Genomic DNA, 19,515 nt, shown 5'->3' on the forward strand with positions numbered 1-19,515 from the left:
ATGGCATTATGATGAACACACACACAGTTTTGCTCAATAAGCTGCTAAGCACTCATGAAAGAGCTTTACAGAAACAATGAATCTCTGTTCCCCTGTGGGATCTGCTGCCCTCCAGTCCCACAAAAGGACCTCTTCAGCACATCTTCAGCCTCTCTGAACATCTATGCCAGGCTTTAATACAGACAGACCCAAAAAACATACACAGACATACAGAAGTACACTTCAGAGGGTTTCCGGTTCTCAAACCATGCGAGAAATGGGAAGAAGATCAGATGCAACTGACTGACATACAGAATATACTGAATATTAACATGACAGACGCAAGACTGTTATTGCAACAGATATCTGAATGCAATATTGCTTTTAGATTAATGCATCTTAAACAAAGCAAAACCACTATGTGTTGCTGAAGAATGAACAGAGTGAGCCCATAAAGCATCCTTGTGTTATTTTAGTAAAGTCAACTTTAAGTGTTGTACAAAAATGTAAAAAAATCCTTAAATATAATTAAAATGAAATAATGCTTTACTATATTAAATATAACAATAAATGAAAACATGTTGCATTATGTAATCATGTTCATTAATGTTTAAATTATTTATGGGACCTTTTTTTAATCACTTGCAGGTCAAACCTACTGAATTCGACCATGTTTTTAATAACCTTGACATACATTCAGGTTTTTCATTAAATCAAAATTAAAGCAAAAGCATGTGGCACACCCCTATGGTTTAAGACTTATTGTATAATAATGTTTTGGCTGCTGTTCCAGACTTTAATGTAGGGCTATCAAAGGCTGCACTTTAAGATCTTTACCTCAAGAGGCTTTTAGATCAGATATAAAGGGACTCCTCTATAAATTACATGCTGATGAACATTAAAATACACCAAAAAGCCCACAGGCATCATTTAATTAACAGATGGTACCCGAATTTTGATTGATTAAACTTTACTTTAGAGAGTACTATAAAGTATATATAGAAATTTTGCGTATCTAAGTTCCCAAACAAAGAGGAAGATCTGATAAGGATCTTAAACATCAGCATCAATCTGTATGTAGAAATATAAAGAAAGCCACTAAAGCAAGCGGTGAGATTATTGTGGCATCTACAGTACAAGAGACACAGCGCCCTCTCGTGTTAATTCATACACATAACAGTATTCTGTATTCTTAGCATTAAAGAAAAATCATGTCTTCTGAGGTTGAACTATAAAATTTCAATTACTGTTTTGTCTGTTAATGCTAAACAGTAAATACATATTTTTAGATCCAAGCATGGGTTCGAATGTATTATGATGTGTACTGTAAAAGAGAAACTGGTTATTAGATTTGACATGGATGAGTTTGCTTGCTCAAACTTCTACTAAAATCATTACAACAATTTCAGGAAATCAATAGACCCAAAAATGAGCAAAACAAACTTTTTTGAAAGTGTGGAACATTATAATGCTTATCTGGAAATGGAGAATTTGGATAATCAGGAGTGTATTTAACACTTTAGACAACAAATGAGCCATCACATGACAATCTAACTATAACATGTTGTTATTATACAGTAGATATGCATGAGGTAGAGCTAAAAAATTTTTTACTCATGACCGTTAAGGTGTCCCAGAATACCATAATTTAGCTAAAAACAGTCTATAGCCTCTTGAAGAAGTAAAGTCAGGTGACTTTATGAGGTCTCTTTTTGCTCTTATGTACTAAAACAACAGGCTGGCTCCGTTTCTTTAGCAGACTGTGGATAAGAAGCTTTGCTCGCAGAGCCATGGTGCTTTTATTGTGTGTAATTAGGTTGTTTAGAAGCTCAGTCTCAGGGGAACATTCCTGTGTTGGTCCACGGGTGTGCCAGCCAACCACAATGTCTTTGTTTACATCTTAAAAGCAATCTGGAAGAAACATAACAAATCGTCTCGATAGACATCAAACTGTTTGCATTAAAAATGTTGCAGGAGTACTTTAAAAATAGCATTCATTTTCCTTACAGAGTTGTCGACAGAGAGGTTTTCCCATGCAGACTATGATAAGTTGATCATTTAGAAATATCATATGTGACCCTGGACCACAAACCCAGTCATAAGTCACACAGGTATATTTGTAGCAATAGCCAAAAATACTTTGCTCAAAATGATCATGAGTGCTGTTGTATATGAGGGTTGATTAAATATTTGATATAAAACAAAGTACAGACATGCAATAGCAGTGTTTCCCACAGGATTTTGAGGAGACTGTGGTGGTGATGATGTCACCCCCTAATTAGCATATATGTGACGTCATCATGTCGTGTTTGCGTTTGATCTAGTGTTGGCAACTGAAATATGTTTCATTTCTAGTCTTTGATCTGTATCTGTATTTGATCTGTATTATATATCGAATTATATTTTAAGACGAATTAAGATGTTTTAAATGGTGAAATAAAAATGTAAATGGGAATCATGAAAATTCTATTTGTGGGGGCCAGTGTTGATTCTGTGGTGGGCCACCACAAATAAATCGATGTATGGGAAACACTGCAATAGGCATGCACCTAGGGCCTGCCTATTTTCTCAATAGTTTCTTTCGCACCCTCAGATTCCATATTTTCAAATAGTTGTATCTCAGCTAAATATTGTCCTAACAAACCATCAATGGAAAGCTTATTTATTCAGCTGATGTATAGATCTCAATTAAAAAATTGACACTTTTACTGAATATACAGAAATCTAAATTTCAATTTGAACTTGGATGTACAGTAAACAAAGTTTGGTGATTTTTGATTATTAGCGACCCTGTCTGTGAAATCCAGGCTGATGTCTTATAATCTAAATATGAAATTAAGAGCATTTACATTGATTTCAATCTTTGATATGACCTTACTCAATATTAACTCTTTCCCCGCCATTGACGAGGTATCTCGTCAATTAAGAGAAAACGATTCCCTGCCAATAACGAGTTTTTATGGAAATCCAAATGTTCGCTATTATCCACTAGGTGGCACTCTTACATAACTTATAAAACACTGAAGCATCCACTAATTCAAAAACAGTAAAAACTCTGTTCATGTTTTAGTCTTTGTTCTGAATCTGATTTCTAATAAAAGTCCTTTACAAAAATGGCCCTGGCTGGCAACATTTGTTTAGGGGGAAATAGTTATGATCTCAAGGTTATATTGTCACAAAATGTTCTTTACAATATGTAGGATAATTTTAAGAAAACAGGCAGTGTCCCGTTTAAAACAAAGAAACTATCATCTATTGATTTGTTATCGTATTTTTCGGACTAGTCGCTCTGAAGTTTACGTCGCATCAGTCAAAAATGCGTTTTGAAGAGGAAAAAAAAAATTATAAGTCGCATTGGACTATACGTCTGAAAGTGATTTCACAAAATCTACGCCCAAGAACGGGAATTCATCTAAACAATAACTACTAAACAATAGCACAGAACAGCAGACTGAATAGGTGTTTGTACATTAAAATTTTTTAGCTAACACAATAGCATGCAGAACATACCTGGGAGGCTGAATAGGCAAAATTAACACGACAGGCCAAATCAAGTTCACCAAGTTCCCGAAGTCCGCATCACTGAATCCATTGAATTACATAAATACATAGGGTAACACTTTACAATAAGGTTCATTAGTTAATATTAGTTAATGTATTAACTAACATGAACAAACCATGAGCAATACATTTGTTACAGTATTTATTAATCTTTGTTAACGTTAGTTAATATAAATAAAGCTTTATTTACTTGTTCATGTTAGTTCACAGTGCATTAACTAACATTAACAAAATTTTAATAAAAGTATTAGTAATTGTTGAAACTAACATTAACAAAGATGAATAAATGCTGTATAAGTGCAGTTCATTATTAGTTCATGTTAATTAATGTAGTTAACTAATGTTAACTAATGAACCTTATTGTAAAGTGTTACCATACATAGAGCGGACTCTTGCAGCTGTAGACGGAAATAGTTTCCCTTGGTTTATATGAATTCATTTTGACGTATAAGTCGCACCTGACTATAAGTCGCAGCACCAACCAAACTATGAAAAAAGTGTGACTTATAGTCCAAAAAATACGTAATATCTTTGGACTCTTTGTACACTGCAAAAAATGATTTTCAAGAAAAAAAATTCTTAGTATTTTTGTATATTTTAGATGAGCAAAACTACCCAAGAAAATAAGTCTAGATTTTAGACAAAAATATCAAATTTAAGTGATTTTTTTGCATAAAACAAGCAAAAAAATCTGCTAATGGGGTAAGGACATTTTTCTTGAATTTTTTTTAATTTAGTGTTTAAGAAAAATTTTCAAGATTTTTTGCTTACCCCATTGGCAGATGATTTTTTGCTTGTTTTATGTGCAAAAATTTGATTTTTTTAAATCTAAAAACTAGACTTATTTTATTCGGTCGTTTTGCTCATCAAGAAAATCATCTTAATTTAAGAATTTTTAGATATTTTTACAGAAAATACTATCATTTTTTGCAGTGTAGGTCACAAATGCAGTCAAATGTGTGATCTTGATCATGTAAACACCTGACATGAGGTTAGGTTTTCTTATTTTCATTAGAGAACATAAGAACTGATCATGAGGGCATAACCTAAATCATGCCAACTCAAGTGTATTCAATCACTGAACGAAAGCCAAACCAATAACTTTTGAACGCTATCTTAAATGTTAACAGACTTCATACAATTGAGCATAACCATATTTTGCATTTGATATAATGCTGAAGGTTTATGCTTGAACTAAATAACCCTTACAACATAAACACATAAAACACACACACAACTCACAAACTGCCATGTGTGAACAAGGTGTGTGTGTGTTCATTCACACCTTAATGTTTGGTCAAACTCACTATATGGGCTCTTGTTCAACATGCACAAATGGCCTGCAAACCTGAATTCTCCTCTGTCTTCTAATCGTACTGGTTTTCAAATGTGTTTTGTACTCTATCCATGCGCCTTTTCTACTGGATGGGGGTTCGCATCCGTAAAAATGACAGAAATCGTAATGCTGTTAATGAACAGGTTAATCTAGAGAAAGCCCCTGTTAGCCCCTTAACAAAAGCCCCTCTAGTTGGCCAGCTAGCCGCAATAAGACTAAGTGCCGTGTGCGTGTGACTAAAAGACTGAGGAGTCTTGTTATTCAAACCCCAGTGGGAAAATTGAGTGAATTTGGACGTCTGGGAGCCCTCAGGCCCTTTTGGGGTCAGAATGGGCCCAGCTGGGGAAGAGAGTCGTCCTGCTGGGGGAATGCTCTTTTATATTAACCCCCTGTTGTTCATGAGTTTAGAGTGATGTTGAGATGGTACCACATGACACAGTCCTGGTCCCTCGGTGGAGAGCTGTCACACAGCCTCAACTCTCATTTGCTCCTAAAAGACCTGCAAAGGAGATCTCTTTCTCTTTCTTTCTCTTGTCTGGAAAGATTCATTTCATATGTCATTAGTGAAGCAACTGTTTTTTGAATCGCTTGATACAAGATTGTTGCTCAGCATGAACACAGAAGGAGATTTTGCTTACAATGTGTGTCAGCTTTGGTCTATACGCTGCTTTGGTTTTTGCTTTTTAACTATATTATATTACTTTAGGGGTAAAGTTAGGGATTGTCTGTTGAATGTCTGTTGGTGGATCAACAATATGTTAGTAGATATATAGCAGATAGTCTACTAATACTCTAATGACTTGTAGTTGGTAAGAAGTTATAATGTCTAAAGTGGACTAACGAAATAAAGTAATGCTGTTCACATTTCATATCTTTTGCGCATACCAGTTCGTTAATTTTAAAATAGACGCACGACAAGTGCACTCAAATATAGGGCTGGGTATTGATTCAGATGTTCCAGATCGATTCGATTTCGATTCACAAGCTATCAAATTGATTCAATTCCGATTCTCAGGCAGATTTTTATACTCGATTCTCAATTCAACTCAAGAATATAGATTTAATACAAATACTTTATTTATAAAAAAAGAACAGTGAGCAGAAGTTTACAAGTGGGTAATTAATAAAAGGACATTAAAAGCCACAACGCTAAAAGCCACATGTTTGTCGTCGTCTTGCTTGCGAAATCTAAAATGTTTCCATACCTCTGACTTTTTATGTGAAGGTGGCATCAACGTCGACGAAGCACCTGAAACCGTCATTTTAAGCACTGAATGAATGAATGACAAGCTTGACTCTCGCTCCTTACATCGCGCAAGGCAAAAAAGACGGTGACATCAAGTGAAGAAGTAATTAGATTAATATTAATCTTATGATCAATGTTTGCGTAAATAAATATAAAAAATAGATTTGTGGCCTTTGAGAATCGATTTTGAATCGACCACGTCGACGATTAAACGAAAAATCGATTTGTTTGCCCAGCCCTACACAAATAGGGAGCGATGTGCTCGCAGCTGTGTCCGAAATAGCCCCCTCATTTACTATTCACTATTAGTTTGCTAATAAAGTCCGATAAACGGATAATAAGAACCGGAAGCACTGCGGGCGCCAGCTTGTGTTGATACGCGGGGTTATTTTGGCATGTGCCTCACAGTAAAGGTGGGTTGTACACTCATAATTGCTGTGCATTTTGGGATAGAATAAGTGCACTCGATAATGTCCGTTATAATTTCAGATACCACTACAAAATGACTGCACTATTTAAGGGTACACTGAAAAAAAATATTCATTCAATTTACGTTTTTTTTTTAAGGTAAGGGGTTGCAATCAATTTATTTAAGCTACATTTAAACATTTTTTTTATTTAGTTTTTTCTATTTTTTTGTTTAAATGTAGCTTAAATAAATTGATTGCAACCACTTCCCTTTAAAAAAATGAGTAAATTGTATGAATAATTTTTTTCAGCGAGATTAAAATTCTTGAACTTTTCGGAATGCTGTGTCTGCACTGTATCAGCTCATGGTTGCTTAGCAATGGCAGACGCTACGGGAGCACAAGCAAAAAATCTTTGCAAAGAAGGAGAAAGCAGAGTGGTCACATTTTCCGCGTCGTAACTCCATATACTCCAAAACGTGATCTTCGTTTTTCGGAAACTGGTCTTTTAGCTGTTCCCTCAACTCCTTTAAGATTAATGGGAGGGCTTTTTTAAATTCTCTACAGATTAAGATTAGGCAAACTTAATCTTTTGGTATTTTTAAATCTCATCTAAAAACTCATTTTTCTTAGGTTAGCTTTTAATTGATTTATTGTCTTTTATGTTTATTTTACATTGTATTGTCTTTTTAATTTTAATCTTCTTGTTTGCTGTAACTTTGTTGTTTTAATTGTTTCTGTACAGCACTTTGAGATGTACATTTAAAGGTTATTATTACATTTAAATGATTATTATTATTAGATAAATAGCAATTGTGATATTATAAAGACAGCAAATTGTTTACAAACTTAAATAATTGGCTACAGATTAAAAAAAATCTGGGGACCCTTTGGAACCTTCTGGGTGACCCCAAAACTGCTGTGTTAAACAATATCATCAAATTAATTTGGGGTGCACTCTTACCCAATGATCAGGCAAAGTTTAAAGGATTATTTTAAACCTTACACACTGGTGTTAGGTTAGAAAATGTCTATATCTGACCCAACCATGGGCTAAAACAACCCAGCACACTGCAAAAAATTATTTTCAAGAAAATAATTATTAGTATTTTTGTCTTGTTTTAAGTAAAATATGTCTATATTCTTTAATATGTTGGTTTTTCTTGATGAGCAAAACGTCCGAAGAAAATAAGTCTAGTTTTTAGACGAAAACTATTATATTTAAGTGTTTTTGTGCATAAAACAAGCAAAAAAAAAAAAAAAAAAAAAAAATCTGCCAATGGGGTAAGTAAAAAATCTTGAACATTTTTCTTAAACACTAAATTCAAGAAAAACTCAAGAAAAATGTGCTTACCCCATTGGCAGATTTTTTTGCTTGTTTTATGCACAAAATCACTTAAATTTGATATTTTTGGTCTAAAAACTAGAGTTATTTTCTTGGGTCATTTTGCTCATCAAGAAAAAGCATCTTAATTTAAGAATTTTTATTTTTACTGAAAACAAGACAAAAATACTAAGAATTTTTTTTCTTGAAAATCATTTTTTGCAGTGCATGATTTGAAACAACCCAGTATTTTTTAGAGTGTATAGAATAATGCATACACATTTTTATATAAGCATCAGTTGTTTAAAAATACAGCAGTCTTTAGTGTGACAAATCTAGCTTTTTTAATACAACTAAAAATGTATATGTCAGAACTGAATTAAAGATTTTTATTTAGTTTAACAAAACCTATTTCTTAATCATCTCCATGTCTACAGTATTTTCTGCCGGGCTTGTAAAGGGTTTTAGGGGGTTGTTATAAGGGTTGGCTGTGTAGTGCTCCTGTAGATGTCTGCGCTCTGATTGGTTGGAGAGTCGTATCACATGGAGTTTATCACAGCTCCTTACATGGGCTACCCAGGGGTGAGAGTAACAGCGTGGAGCAGCATATGCAGCGCTGAGCACACAAACACACGCACACGGATAGTCTCACAGGGCAGCTGACTCGCTCTCATTCATGGCAGTGAGTTTCGGGGATCAAAGTGTCTGAGAGCATTCAGAGCGATGAGTTGTACAGAAACGAATGAAATGTCGGAGAGATGCAACATTTTACGGAGCATCACGGCAGCCTTGTGCTGTTTCTATCAGAAGAGCTCCGTAATTGGAGCAAAGGTGAGCGAAAGTTATTAACGCAATTGTGTGATTGGTTGTCAGTTTTGTTTTGAGTGTACTAAAGTCTTTTAGTATGTTCTTTCTAAATATATGTATTTCTTGTTTGTTTTATAACATTTGTTATGTAGATGGAAATAGGAAAACAGATTAAATAGAAAATAGAAAATGTGATGGAGAAGATCAGGATTGTTAGCAGGTCCATGGGTAGTTTTATTGTGGCAGTCTGGGATCTTTAGATATATGTCTTTACTCATTATAGTAAGTGAAGGCGCCAGGCAGACATGCTATACACTGAAGTGTGTCTGTTTCCTTTCCTTTTCCATTCAGTTGTATGGTTTACAATCCTTGTTGTCTTTCAAATGCATTTAAACAGTATTGATTGAATTCTTTTATGTAGCTCTTAAATGCATCCTACTGTAAGTGTGAACACTTGCTGTTTAGTTCACTCATCTAATGTGGTGTCGTAAGGGAGGAGAGAGAGATGCACTCAGATTGAGTTGAGTAAATTTAGGGGGAGATATTAAATTGGTAGCTGTTATGAGTTTATACAGAACTGATGTGTGACTAATGTAAAATGTATTCTTATATTTACTCTTTATAATAACGTTGTATTTGTTAACATTATTTAATGTATTATCTTGCAAAAACTATAATAAACAATATTACAGCATTTATTAAGATTAGCTCATGTTAATTTAGTATCTAATACATTTTTTTAAATTAAAAGTTGTATGTGTTAAGTACATTAGTTAAAGGCGGAGTCCATGATGTCCGAAAGCCAATGTTGATATTTGAAATCCCCTAAACAAACACGCCCCTACCCCAATAGAATCTGGACCTTCTGTTGATAGACCCGCCCCACACATACGCAACCCGGCATTTGATTTGATTTGATTGGCTATAAGTGTGTTTTGGTAGTCGGCCCGTCTCCTTTTCCAACGCGTTTTTCAAACATCGTGGACTCCGCCTTTAATGCACAATGAACTAACATGAACTATTGTATTGGTATTATTAACTAACATTAATAAAATGTAAACTATATCGCACATTGTTAGTTCATGTTAGCTAACAGTGTTGGGGAAAGTTACTTTTAAAAGTAATGCATTACAATATTAAGTTACTTCCCAAAAAAGTAACTTATTGCATTACTTAGTTACTTTTCATGGAAAGTAATGCTTCTGTTACTTTTAAGTTACTTTTGCGTTTTGCGATCCCCTTTAGGCCTTGCACACGTTTTTAGGACTGAGAAGTTCTGCCATCTTCGTTTTGGACACAAAACTATTCCTACTCAGGCCCACAAGTGCGTAATTCTGTGACTACGTTCAGTTTAATTCAGTACGTTGTGTTGTTTTTAAATCAAATTGGTTAAACCGAAAAGTAACTCGCATTACTTTTTTAATAAAGTAACTCAAATATTAATGTGTACATTTATAAAGTAAAGCGTTACTTTACTCGTTACTTTAAGAAAAGTAATATTATTACGTAATGCACGTTACTTGTAATGCGTTACGCCCAACGCTGTTAGCTAATGCATTTACTAATGTTAACAAATACAACCTGATTGCTAAGTATTAAATTATTTATAATACTTGTCTATGTGTAGAAACTAACATTACATTAGGAACACAGAGGTTTTTGACTAATAGCACGAAATATGCATTAATGGAATTGTAATATTTATCTGCAGATGTGGCCATGTGTGGTTACCCTAATTTGTTCTCCCATGATGCTATCCAGTGGCACGTAAACTATTGATCTATGATCCATTAAAGCCTAGAAACACAACTGAGGTGTGCACGTTTTGAGAACCTCTACAATTCAGCTGTTGAAAGGACAAAATTGGCTGTAATAAATTCTTCTGATCTGAACCTAAACATTCTTTCATCTTTCCACAACACACTGAATAATTCATATAACAGCAAGAATGTGAACGTCATGCTGCAATTTTAATTGCACAAAGATTGTTGGCACAGATATCTGCACAGTCTCTATATTAAGATTCTGGTGATTTGGCCAGAAATAGCAGCATGGTTGTTATTTCTATCGTCTGGCCGGCCAACTCGGCGGACCCTCGTTCTCACGCCTTTTGGAAATATGCGGTTCTGGTCCATATTTTTTGGACTTGTTTCAAAAAATAGTGCCTGGTTGCTATGGAGACTTCCGGTCTTTCAGATGGTATTGGAGGTCACTGGGAGTTAGAGGGACAGAGGGGCAGTGTTGGTGCTTCTTGTATAGATTCTTTCTTTTTGGAAAACTTTGAGAGGAAGTCACTCACAGAGGAGAGGCTTTGGTCACGGAAAGCTCCATCTGGCAAGGGGAAAATTTTAAGCAAATTTCTCTATGCGGAAACAACTTTTATTTTGGTTGTGATGAGCAGCTCAGTGTGTGGACGGTGCGTGAATCTTTGTGACATTAAAAGAGTCTGAAATTTAAACCGTGACGGGTGCCATTAATAAACATGCTCACTTGTTTAGCAGAGGTGTATGTTAACACTCGACAGATGTGGACTCAATTGAACACTGCAAAAAATGATTTTCAAGAAAAAAATCTTAGTATTTTTGTCTGGCCCTCAGTAAAAATATAAAAAAACTCCCAAATCAAGATGCTTTTTCTTGATGAGCAAAAAGAAAATAAGTCTAGTTTTCAGACCAAAAACATCAAATTTAAGTGATTGTGTGCATAAAACAAGCAAAAAAATCTGCTAATAGGGTAAGCAAATTTTTCTTGATTTTTTTCTTGAATTTAGTGTTTAAGAAAAATGTTAAGAAAAAGATTTTTTGCTTACCCCATTGGCAGATTTTATGCACAAAATCACTTACATTTTATATTTTTGGTCTAAAAATGTGACTTATTTTCTTGGGTCATTTTGCTCATCAAGGAAAGCATCTTAATTTAAGAATTTTTTGATATTTTTTACTGAAAATACCAATCATTTTTTTCTTGAAAATCATTTTTGCAGTGAATAAATCGTTCTTTTGAGTCGGTTAGGTTGAACTACATTTACTGTAAGGCATACAGTAAAAGTTGGCACAATTCACAGTAGTTCACTGTAAATGTAACTGCTTTATTATAATTATTAGACTATAATAAACAAAATACAGATGCACACTATAAAATGCTGTTTTTTCACCCATGCAGTGTTGGGTCAAAAGGGGACCAACCCAACCCAGTGGGTTGTTTTAACCCATTGTTGGGTCAAATGTAAGCTGATTTAACCCAACGGCTGGGTTTGTCTCTTATTGACCCAACACTGGGTTGAAAATTTTTAGAGTGTAGTTTCTCAAATTTTAAAATTTAAAGCGCACCAATGGTCCGATTCACGATTTTACATATCCTTTGGTTTGTATTAGTACATGTTAACGATATGCAAAAGTACAAACCCTAAAGTAAACAATGACGCTAGTTATCGTCTCCAGCATAAATCTCTTTTCTTGGACTACAACAAACACACGGATTGCAGGCAACAGTTTACTTCCTGGGATTGGTAATGTAGACAAGACCGACATTATCATAATTTCTTCCCGCTTTTACTCACAGCCTTTATGTTTACTCCTGTTAGCATTGCATTGTGCACAAATCTTTCAAACATGGTAAGAAGCGGTATTCAGGGGTATTCAGGCCAATTACAACGTACAGATTAGATAGCCAGTCAGGGACGCAGAGCTTTTCAAATCCGTGTGTTTCAGGAAGAGAGTAAAATCTGGAGCTACAAAAGTGTACGGTATGTGGAAAATGTGTTTTTTAACCATAAACCACGCAAACACATTGTATAATACCAAATACATGAAATGTGTTTTTAGCAATTAAAAAAATAGGTGCTCTTTAAAACCTAATCATAAATGCATTTGACAAATTATTAATAAAGCATATAATCAAACAGATTTAATTAAACCAGTTGAACTTTCATGCTTTTCTGTTCTGTTTCCTCGAAACACAACACTGCTGAACCATCATGACTGTGACAGCTATAATAACTCAGCCGAGCAGTGGGACAGCATGAAGTCTGTTTGATTGACAGGTTAAAGGAGAGGTGCTGACACAGACTGTCAGAGTCTCATTTCACTACCCGTCAGAAGAATATGGTTTTGGATCAGGGGACATTACTCGGCAAAGCATTTTCATAAGTTCATAAACTGTAGTATATTTTTATATTTACGATGGTATGGTATAAATTCATTATAGTATCTAGGAATTTTACTTCAGTTTACTATAGTAAATGCTAAAGTATACTACAGTATTTTTTCATGTTGCAGACATTATTTTGGATCCTTTACATGCCAAGGCATTTTCCTGGCTCAAGGCTTTAGGATGGCCTCAAGCCATTTTAAGTTTAAGGGACAATCATGTTCCCATCTTTTCTCTTTTTTCTCTAACATTAAATAAAGGTCAAGTTCAAAGTAATCCAGCACAGCAGCCCCAGGCCATCATCATCTTCCCTTCTGCATTCTGTACAAACCCTGGGCTGAGCTGGGAAAGCATACCGTAAATAAGAGATATTTGGCCTGTTTATCTAAATAGTTATGCTACGTGCCTACCAGATGCACATTATATACTCCGATTTATTGGGTGTTTCACAATATGCATTGTTTCAAACCATTAAACAGTACTGAATAATTTACAGTGTTAAAGTCCCAAAGACGTATAAACAAAATTATAGCGATCCATTATTATAATCTGAGATTTGTGGTGCCCTGTCCAGGAACAAGTAAACACGACAGACACTCCAGGGACAATAAATGGACAGTGTGATGATGGTAAGATAAGAGGTCCTGTGTTTAAAGTCCCAGGAGATTGATGGGACACTTTGATGGCACTCTTGTTAACGCTTGTCCAGGAAGGGTGTGACCCGACTCCAAACCCCAGACATGGTCGATTCTCCTGCCCATGAGTGGCTACTAATAACCCCCAATCTATTGGGAATATAAACCTGCAGGGGGCTCTTCATTCTCCAAGCCCCCACAGGAAGCAGTAAATAAGTCAATATTTACATTTGATGCAGAAAATACAAAATGGGTAAAAGTTGCTGCAAAGACTTTGTGGGTGGTTGCTAGAGTCATAGTTATGCAGTTACTAGGGTGTTTCAAGGATATTCTGGTATCTGGTTGGTTATTTACTAAGCCCATTCCAGAGTATCTATCCTGGTCTTTATATATAGTTCAGTTCAACATAACTTCCTTAATGTCTGCCAAATCTATAACCCCAGTATGCCCAATAGTAATAGTGATTTTTGGCTACACTATTATCACTAACTAGCTGCTGTGGGATTAGTTTGACTGCTGGTTTTCATCACAATGACATGCAAAGTAAATCTGAACTCACTCCCTAAGTACACGACCTCCACCTTTAGCCCTGCACTCTGCCATGATCTGCACAATTTCCAAATCCAACCTAGATGTGCACTGAGATCAGATAGGATGATTTCTCACCTACAATCATTGTTTAAAAACAGCATGTGATCTCACTTATCATGGGAGATCATATTCAACCTTTAGCCTATTGTGTAGCATCATTCAGGCCGTACGAGTCACTGCTATGTGATTTGATGTGTACTGAAGTCATTGTGATATCTTGAAGAAATTAGTCATCATTTACTCATCTTCATGTCATTTCAAATATTTGGTAGTTGTTTTCTACCATGGATGCAGGAGATAAACATTTAAAATAATATACTCGCTGCAATACTCACTGACTTTCTTCGTATTTTTGTCTTGTTTTAAGTAAAAATATCTAAACATTCTTAAATTAAGATGTATTTTCTTGATGAGCAAAATGACCTAGGAAAATAAGTTTATAGTTTTTAGACCAAAAATATCAAATTTAAGTAAATTAGTGCTTAAAACAAGAAAAAAATCTGCCAATGGGGTAAGCAAAAAATCTTGGACATTTTTCTTAAAATTCAAGAATATTTTGCTGACCATATTGGCAGATTTTTTTGCTTGTTTTCTGCACAAAATCAATAAAATTTGATCATTTTTGGTACAGAAACTAGACTTATTTTCTTGGGTCATTTTGCTCATCAAGAAAAAGGATCTTAATTTAAGAATTTTTATATAGTTTTACTGAAAACAAGACAAAAATACTAAGAAATATTTTTCTTAAAAATAATTTTTTGCAGTGTAGCTGCAATATAACAAAAAAAAATGACTTTCTTACTTAGAATTTTTGTCTTGTTTTCAGTAAAAATATCTACAAATTCTAAAATTAAAATTTATTTTTTTGAAGAGCAAAATGAGCTAAGAAAATAAGTCTAGTTTTTTGACAAAAAATATAAAATTTTAGCGAATTTGTGCTTAAAACAAGCAAGAAAATCTGCCAATGGAATAGGAAAACATTTCTTAAATTAAGTGTTTATGTAAAAGTGAACTTATTTCAAGAATTTTTTTCTTATTCTATTGGCAGATTGTTTGCTTGTTTTAAACACTGTTTACTTAAAATCTATATTTTTTGTCTAAAAACTAGACTTATTTTCCTAGGTCATTTTGCTCATCAAGAAAATTCATCTTAATTTAAGAATTTGTAGATATTTTTACTAAAAAACAAGACAAAAATACTAAGAAAGTCATTTTTTTGCAGTGTGAAAAAATCATCTTTTGTGTACACTGCAAAAAATTATTATCAAGAAAAAAATTCTTAGTATTTTTGTCTTGTTTTCAGTAAAAATATCTAAACATTCTTAAATTAAGATGTATTTTCTTGATGAGCAAAATGACCTAGGAAAATAAGTCTATAGTTTTTAGACCAAAAATATCAAATTTAAGTAAATTAGTGCTTAAAACAAGAAAAAAAATCTGCCAATGGGGTAAGCAAAAAATCTTGGACATTTTTCTTAAAATTCAAGAATATTTTGCTGACCATATTGGCAGATTTTTTTGCTTGTTTTCTGCACAAAATCAATAAAATTTGATCATTTTTGGTACAGAAACTAGACTTATTTTCTTGGGTCATTTTGCTCATCAAGAAAAAGGATCTTAATTTAAGAATTTTTATATATTTTTACTGAAAACAAGACAAAAATACTAAGAAATATTTTTCTTAAAAATAATTTTTTGCAGTGTAGCTGCAATATAACAAAAAAAAATGACTTTCTTACTTAGAATTTTTGTCTTGTTTTCAGTAAAAATATCTACAAATTCTAAAATTAAAATTTATTTTTTTGAAGAGCAAAATGAGCTAAGAAAATAAGTCTAGTTTTTTGACAAAAAATATAAAATTTTAGCGAATTTGTGCTTAAAACAAGCAAGAAAATCTGCCAATGGAATAGGAAAACATTTCTTAAATTAAGTGTTTATGAAAAAGTGAACTTATTTCAAGAATTTTTTTCTTATTCTATTGGCAGATTGTTTTAAACACTGTTTACTTAAAATCTATATTTTTTGTCTAAAAACTAGACTTATTTTCCTAGGTCATTTTGCTCATCAAGAATGCATCTTAATTTAAGAATTTTTAGATATTTTTACTAAAAAACAAGACAAAAATACTAAGAAAGTCATTTTCTTGCAGTGTGAAAAAATCATCTTTGTGTAAACTGCAAAAAATGATTTTCAAAAAAAAAATTCTTAGTATTTTTGTCTTGTTTTCAGTAAAAACATCTAAAAATTCTTAAATTAAGATACTTTTTCTTGATGAGCAAAATGCCCCAAGAAAATAAATCAAATTTTTAGACCAAAAATATAAAATTTAAGTGATTTTGTGCAAAAAACAAGCAAAAAAATTTGCCAATGAGGTAAGCAAAAAAATCTTGAAAATTTTTCTTAAACACTAAATTCAAGAAAAAATCACTTACCCCATTGGCAGATTTTTTTTGGCTTGTTTTGTGCACAAAGTCACGTGAGTTTATTATTTTTGGTCTGAAACTAGACTTATTTTCTTGGGTCGTTTCGCTCACCAAGAAAAAGCATCCCAATCCAAGAACCTTTCTATATTTTTACTGAAAACAAGACAAAAATACCAAGAATTTTTTTCTTGAAAATCATTTTTTGCAGTGTACCACATATAGGAAAAAATACTATGCCAGTTTAGCTGGTGAGCAAATGTCTGAATTTGCCTTTTTGGTGAACTTTTCCTTTAAGCACTCCTATAGAAATTCAATTACTATTTTTAATATTGCAAAGTGCCTGGGTTATACGCGTGTCATTACATGTCCCCGTCTTCTTGTAGATGGCCAACCTGCATTCAGCACTTACCCAATGAGACTTCAGCTCAATACATTCAAACAATCCATCGACAGCCCCACATTACAGGACCATTTAAAAAGAATCTCAGGCATCAGCCCATCAGATGGTCCCATCATGTGAGAAGATAAAAATTTACAATAGCTATAAAGGGCTGCAAGCCGAGGTGCTGAAGTGATCGATTCGACGGACAAATTTATCCACACTCGTTCTGCTAGTATACCGAACTGCTCTCAAGCAATTGAGCTTTGGCTATTTTTAAACATTTATGGCTGCAGTGGACCTTTAAATGGATCAGTGTTCTCTCTTAAAGCAGAGTTATGAAGCAATGTCGTAGTGCTGAATGAATGCGACGGCCGTGCCAGAAAAAACATCACCTCAGCTGGCATACAATCGCAAGCAGGTCGTAAACCAGCACAGGATCAGAAAGCAAATGATGTGCATGTTTTAAATGAAAGTTTTTAGTAAAGGCATTTTATTGTTCAGAACAAGAACAGATTCCCAGCCAGTGTAAAACTATGTACTGTATCATCTGGTCACTGTAATTTGTGGCTTGTGGGGTGTTGGCTCAGCTCGCTGTTGTCTAAAAGAAGCGGGTGTGACGCCCGTCCCTCATTACAATACCAGTGGCATCAGTGGGTATTTCAGTACTCGCTGTGGTCTCTATACATAGACTCTTGGAAGCGTCTCCATATAAAGGATAACCATGTATATTGTGTGGCATGACTTCAATTAAGTTTAATAAGCCCAAAGAGTTACTAAAATATGCTTCTACAATTTTTTCTTAAAATAAGTGGGGTTCATCTTAACGTCAAACTTAGTTTGAGTTTCTGACTAGGAACACTGAACTCCAACATGTTTTCCATCACAACTACAGTATATCCAAATAAGTTAACCATCAAAGATGAAAGCTAAGAGAGCATATGACTTCTTTTTAAATCTCCCAGCATTTAGTGGCTACTATTCAGTTTTATATAAAACATGTTTTGTGTCCTTTTAAGATCTCGGTTAGCTCTAAGATGTCCAGCACCCGCAGGCTTGTGCTCAGTGGTTTGTGGTAGACCACAGTATCTGATGTGGTCAATATAGGCCTAATAACTGCTAAAAAAGATTGACAGACCACTGCTGAGACTATGAGTCACTGTGGACAAAGAGAAAAAGAAACCGACAGCTTAATATCTTTTCAACATCACAATAAAACCGATGCAGCTCATCCTTCAACCTATCAAACATGAATACACAGTGTACAGAGTCTAGATGGAAAAATTACTTTCTTACTTAGTATTTTTGTCTTGTTTACAAATATTTTAAAATTCTCAAATTAAGATGCATTTTCTTGATGAGCAAAATGACCTTAAATAAAATAGTTTTTAGACAAAAATATAACATTTAAGTAATTTTGTGCTTAAAACAAACAAATAAATCTGCCAATGGGGTAAGAAAAAAATCTTGAACATTTTTACTTTTTCTTAAACACCTAAAGGTGCATTGTGTAAATTTTGGAAGGATCTTTTGACAGCAATACAATATAATATACATAAATATATTATCAGTGTATAAAGACCTTACATAAGAATGAGACGTTTTTATTTATATACACCGTGGGTCCCCTCATACGGAAGCCGCCATTTTGCTCCATCATGTTTCTACAGTAGCCCTAAACGGACAAACTGCTATACAGAGCGCGTTTGTCACTACATCGTCTCAGACGATCACATGTTGGTCCTGCGATGGGTACCATAGCTTCTCTATGCTATTTGAAAGGGAGTGTTGCAATACGCAACCTCACCACTAGATGCTGCTAAAATCTACACACTGCACCTTTAATTCAAGAAATATGTTCTCACCACATTGGCAGATATTTTTGCTTGTTTTAAGCACAAATTCTCTTAAATTGTATATTTGTTGTTCAAAAATAGATTTAGTTTTTTAGTTCATTTTGCTCATCCAGAAAATACATCTTGATTTAAGAATTTTTTATATACTTTATATACTTTAAGAATTAAGCATATCCCCATTTTTTGCTTTAAGGAATAGTTTATACAAAAATTTTAATTTGATTCTCAAGTTGTCAAAAACTGTATTTATTTTGTTGTTTTGGTGAACACAAAAATAAGGTATTTTGAGCAATGTTTGTATCAATAAAGTTCTTAAGCACTTTTGACTTCCATACACTGCAAAAAAATGATTTTCAAGAAAAAAAATCTTAGTATTTTTTCAGTAAAAATATCGAAATATTCTTAAATTAAGATGCTTTTTCTTGATGAGCAAAACGACCCAAGAAAATAAGCCTAGTTTTTAGACCAAAAATATCAAATTTAAGTGATTTTGTGCATAAAACAAGCAAAAAAATCTGCCAATGGGGGTAAGCAATTTTTTTTTTTTTTTTTTAATTTAGTGTTTAAGAAAAATGTTCAAGATTTTTTTGCTTGTTTTATGCACAAAATCACTTAAATTTGAAATTTTTGGTCTAGACTTTTTGTCTTGGGTAATTTTGCTCATCAAGAAAAAACATCTTCATTTAAGAATTTTTAGATATTTTTACTGAAAACAAGACAAAAATACTAAGAATTTTTTTCTTGAAAATTATTTTTTGCAGTGTAGTATTATTTTTTTCCTACTATGGAAGTTCATGGTGCTTCTGCTTCCTGCTTGATTAA

General features: G+C 33.7%; 1 protein-coding gene across 5 annotated transcripts in view; it reads left to right on the forward strand.

Annotated features, from left to right (window-relative positions):
- Positions 1 to 19,515, forward strand: part of bcar3 (BCAR3 adaptor protein, NSP family member) — a 116,353-nt gene that overhangs the window by 80,115 nt on the left and 16,723 nt on the right. The window contains exon 1 of one of the 5 annotated variants that reach the window (XM_055167872.2): positions 8,446 to 8,684. The exons of the other annotated variants lie outside the window; for them this stretch is intronic. Coding sequence (XP_055023847.2) covers positions 8,577 to 8,684 — 108 coding nt within the window. The 5' untranslated portion in view covers positions 8,446 to 8,576. Of the gene's footprint in view, positions 1 to 8,445; positions 8,685 to 19,515 lie in introns of those variants that run through there. 5 annotated transcript variants of the gene reach the window in all.

The sequence above is a fragment of the Misgurnus anguillicaudatus genome, chromosome 5 (genome assembly GCF_027580225.2).
Source record: "Misgurnus anguillicaudatus chromosome 5, ASM2758022v2, whole genome shotgun sequence".
Lineage (NCBI taxonomy): Eukaryota > Metazoa > Chordata > Actinopteri > Cypriniformes > Cobitidae > Misgurnus > Misgurnus anguillicaudatus.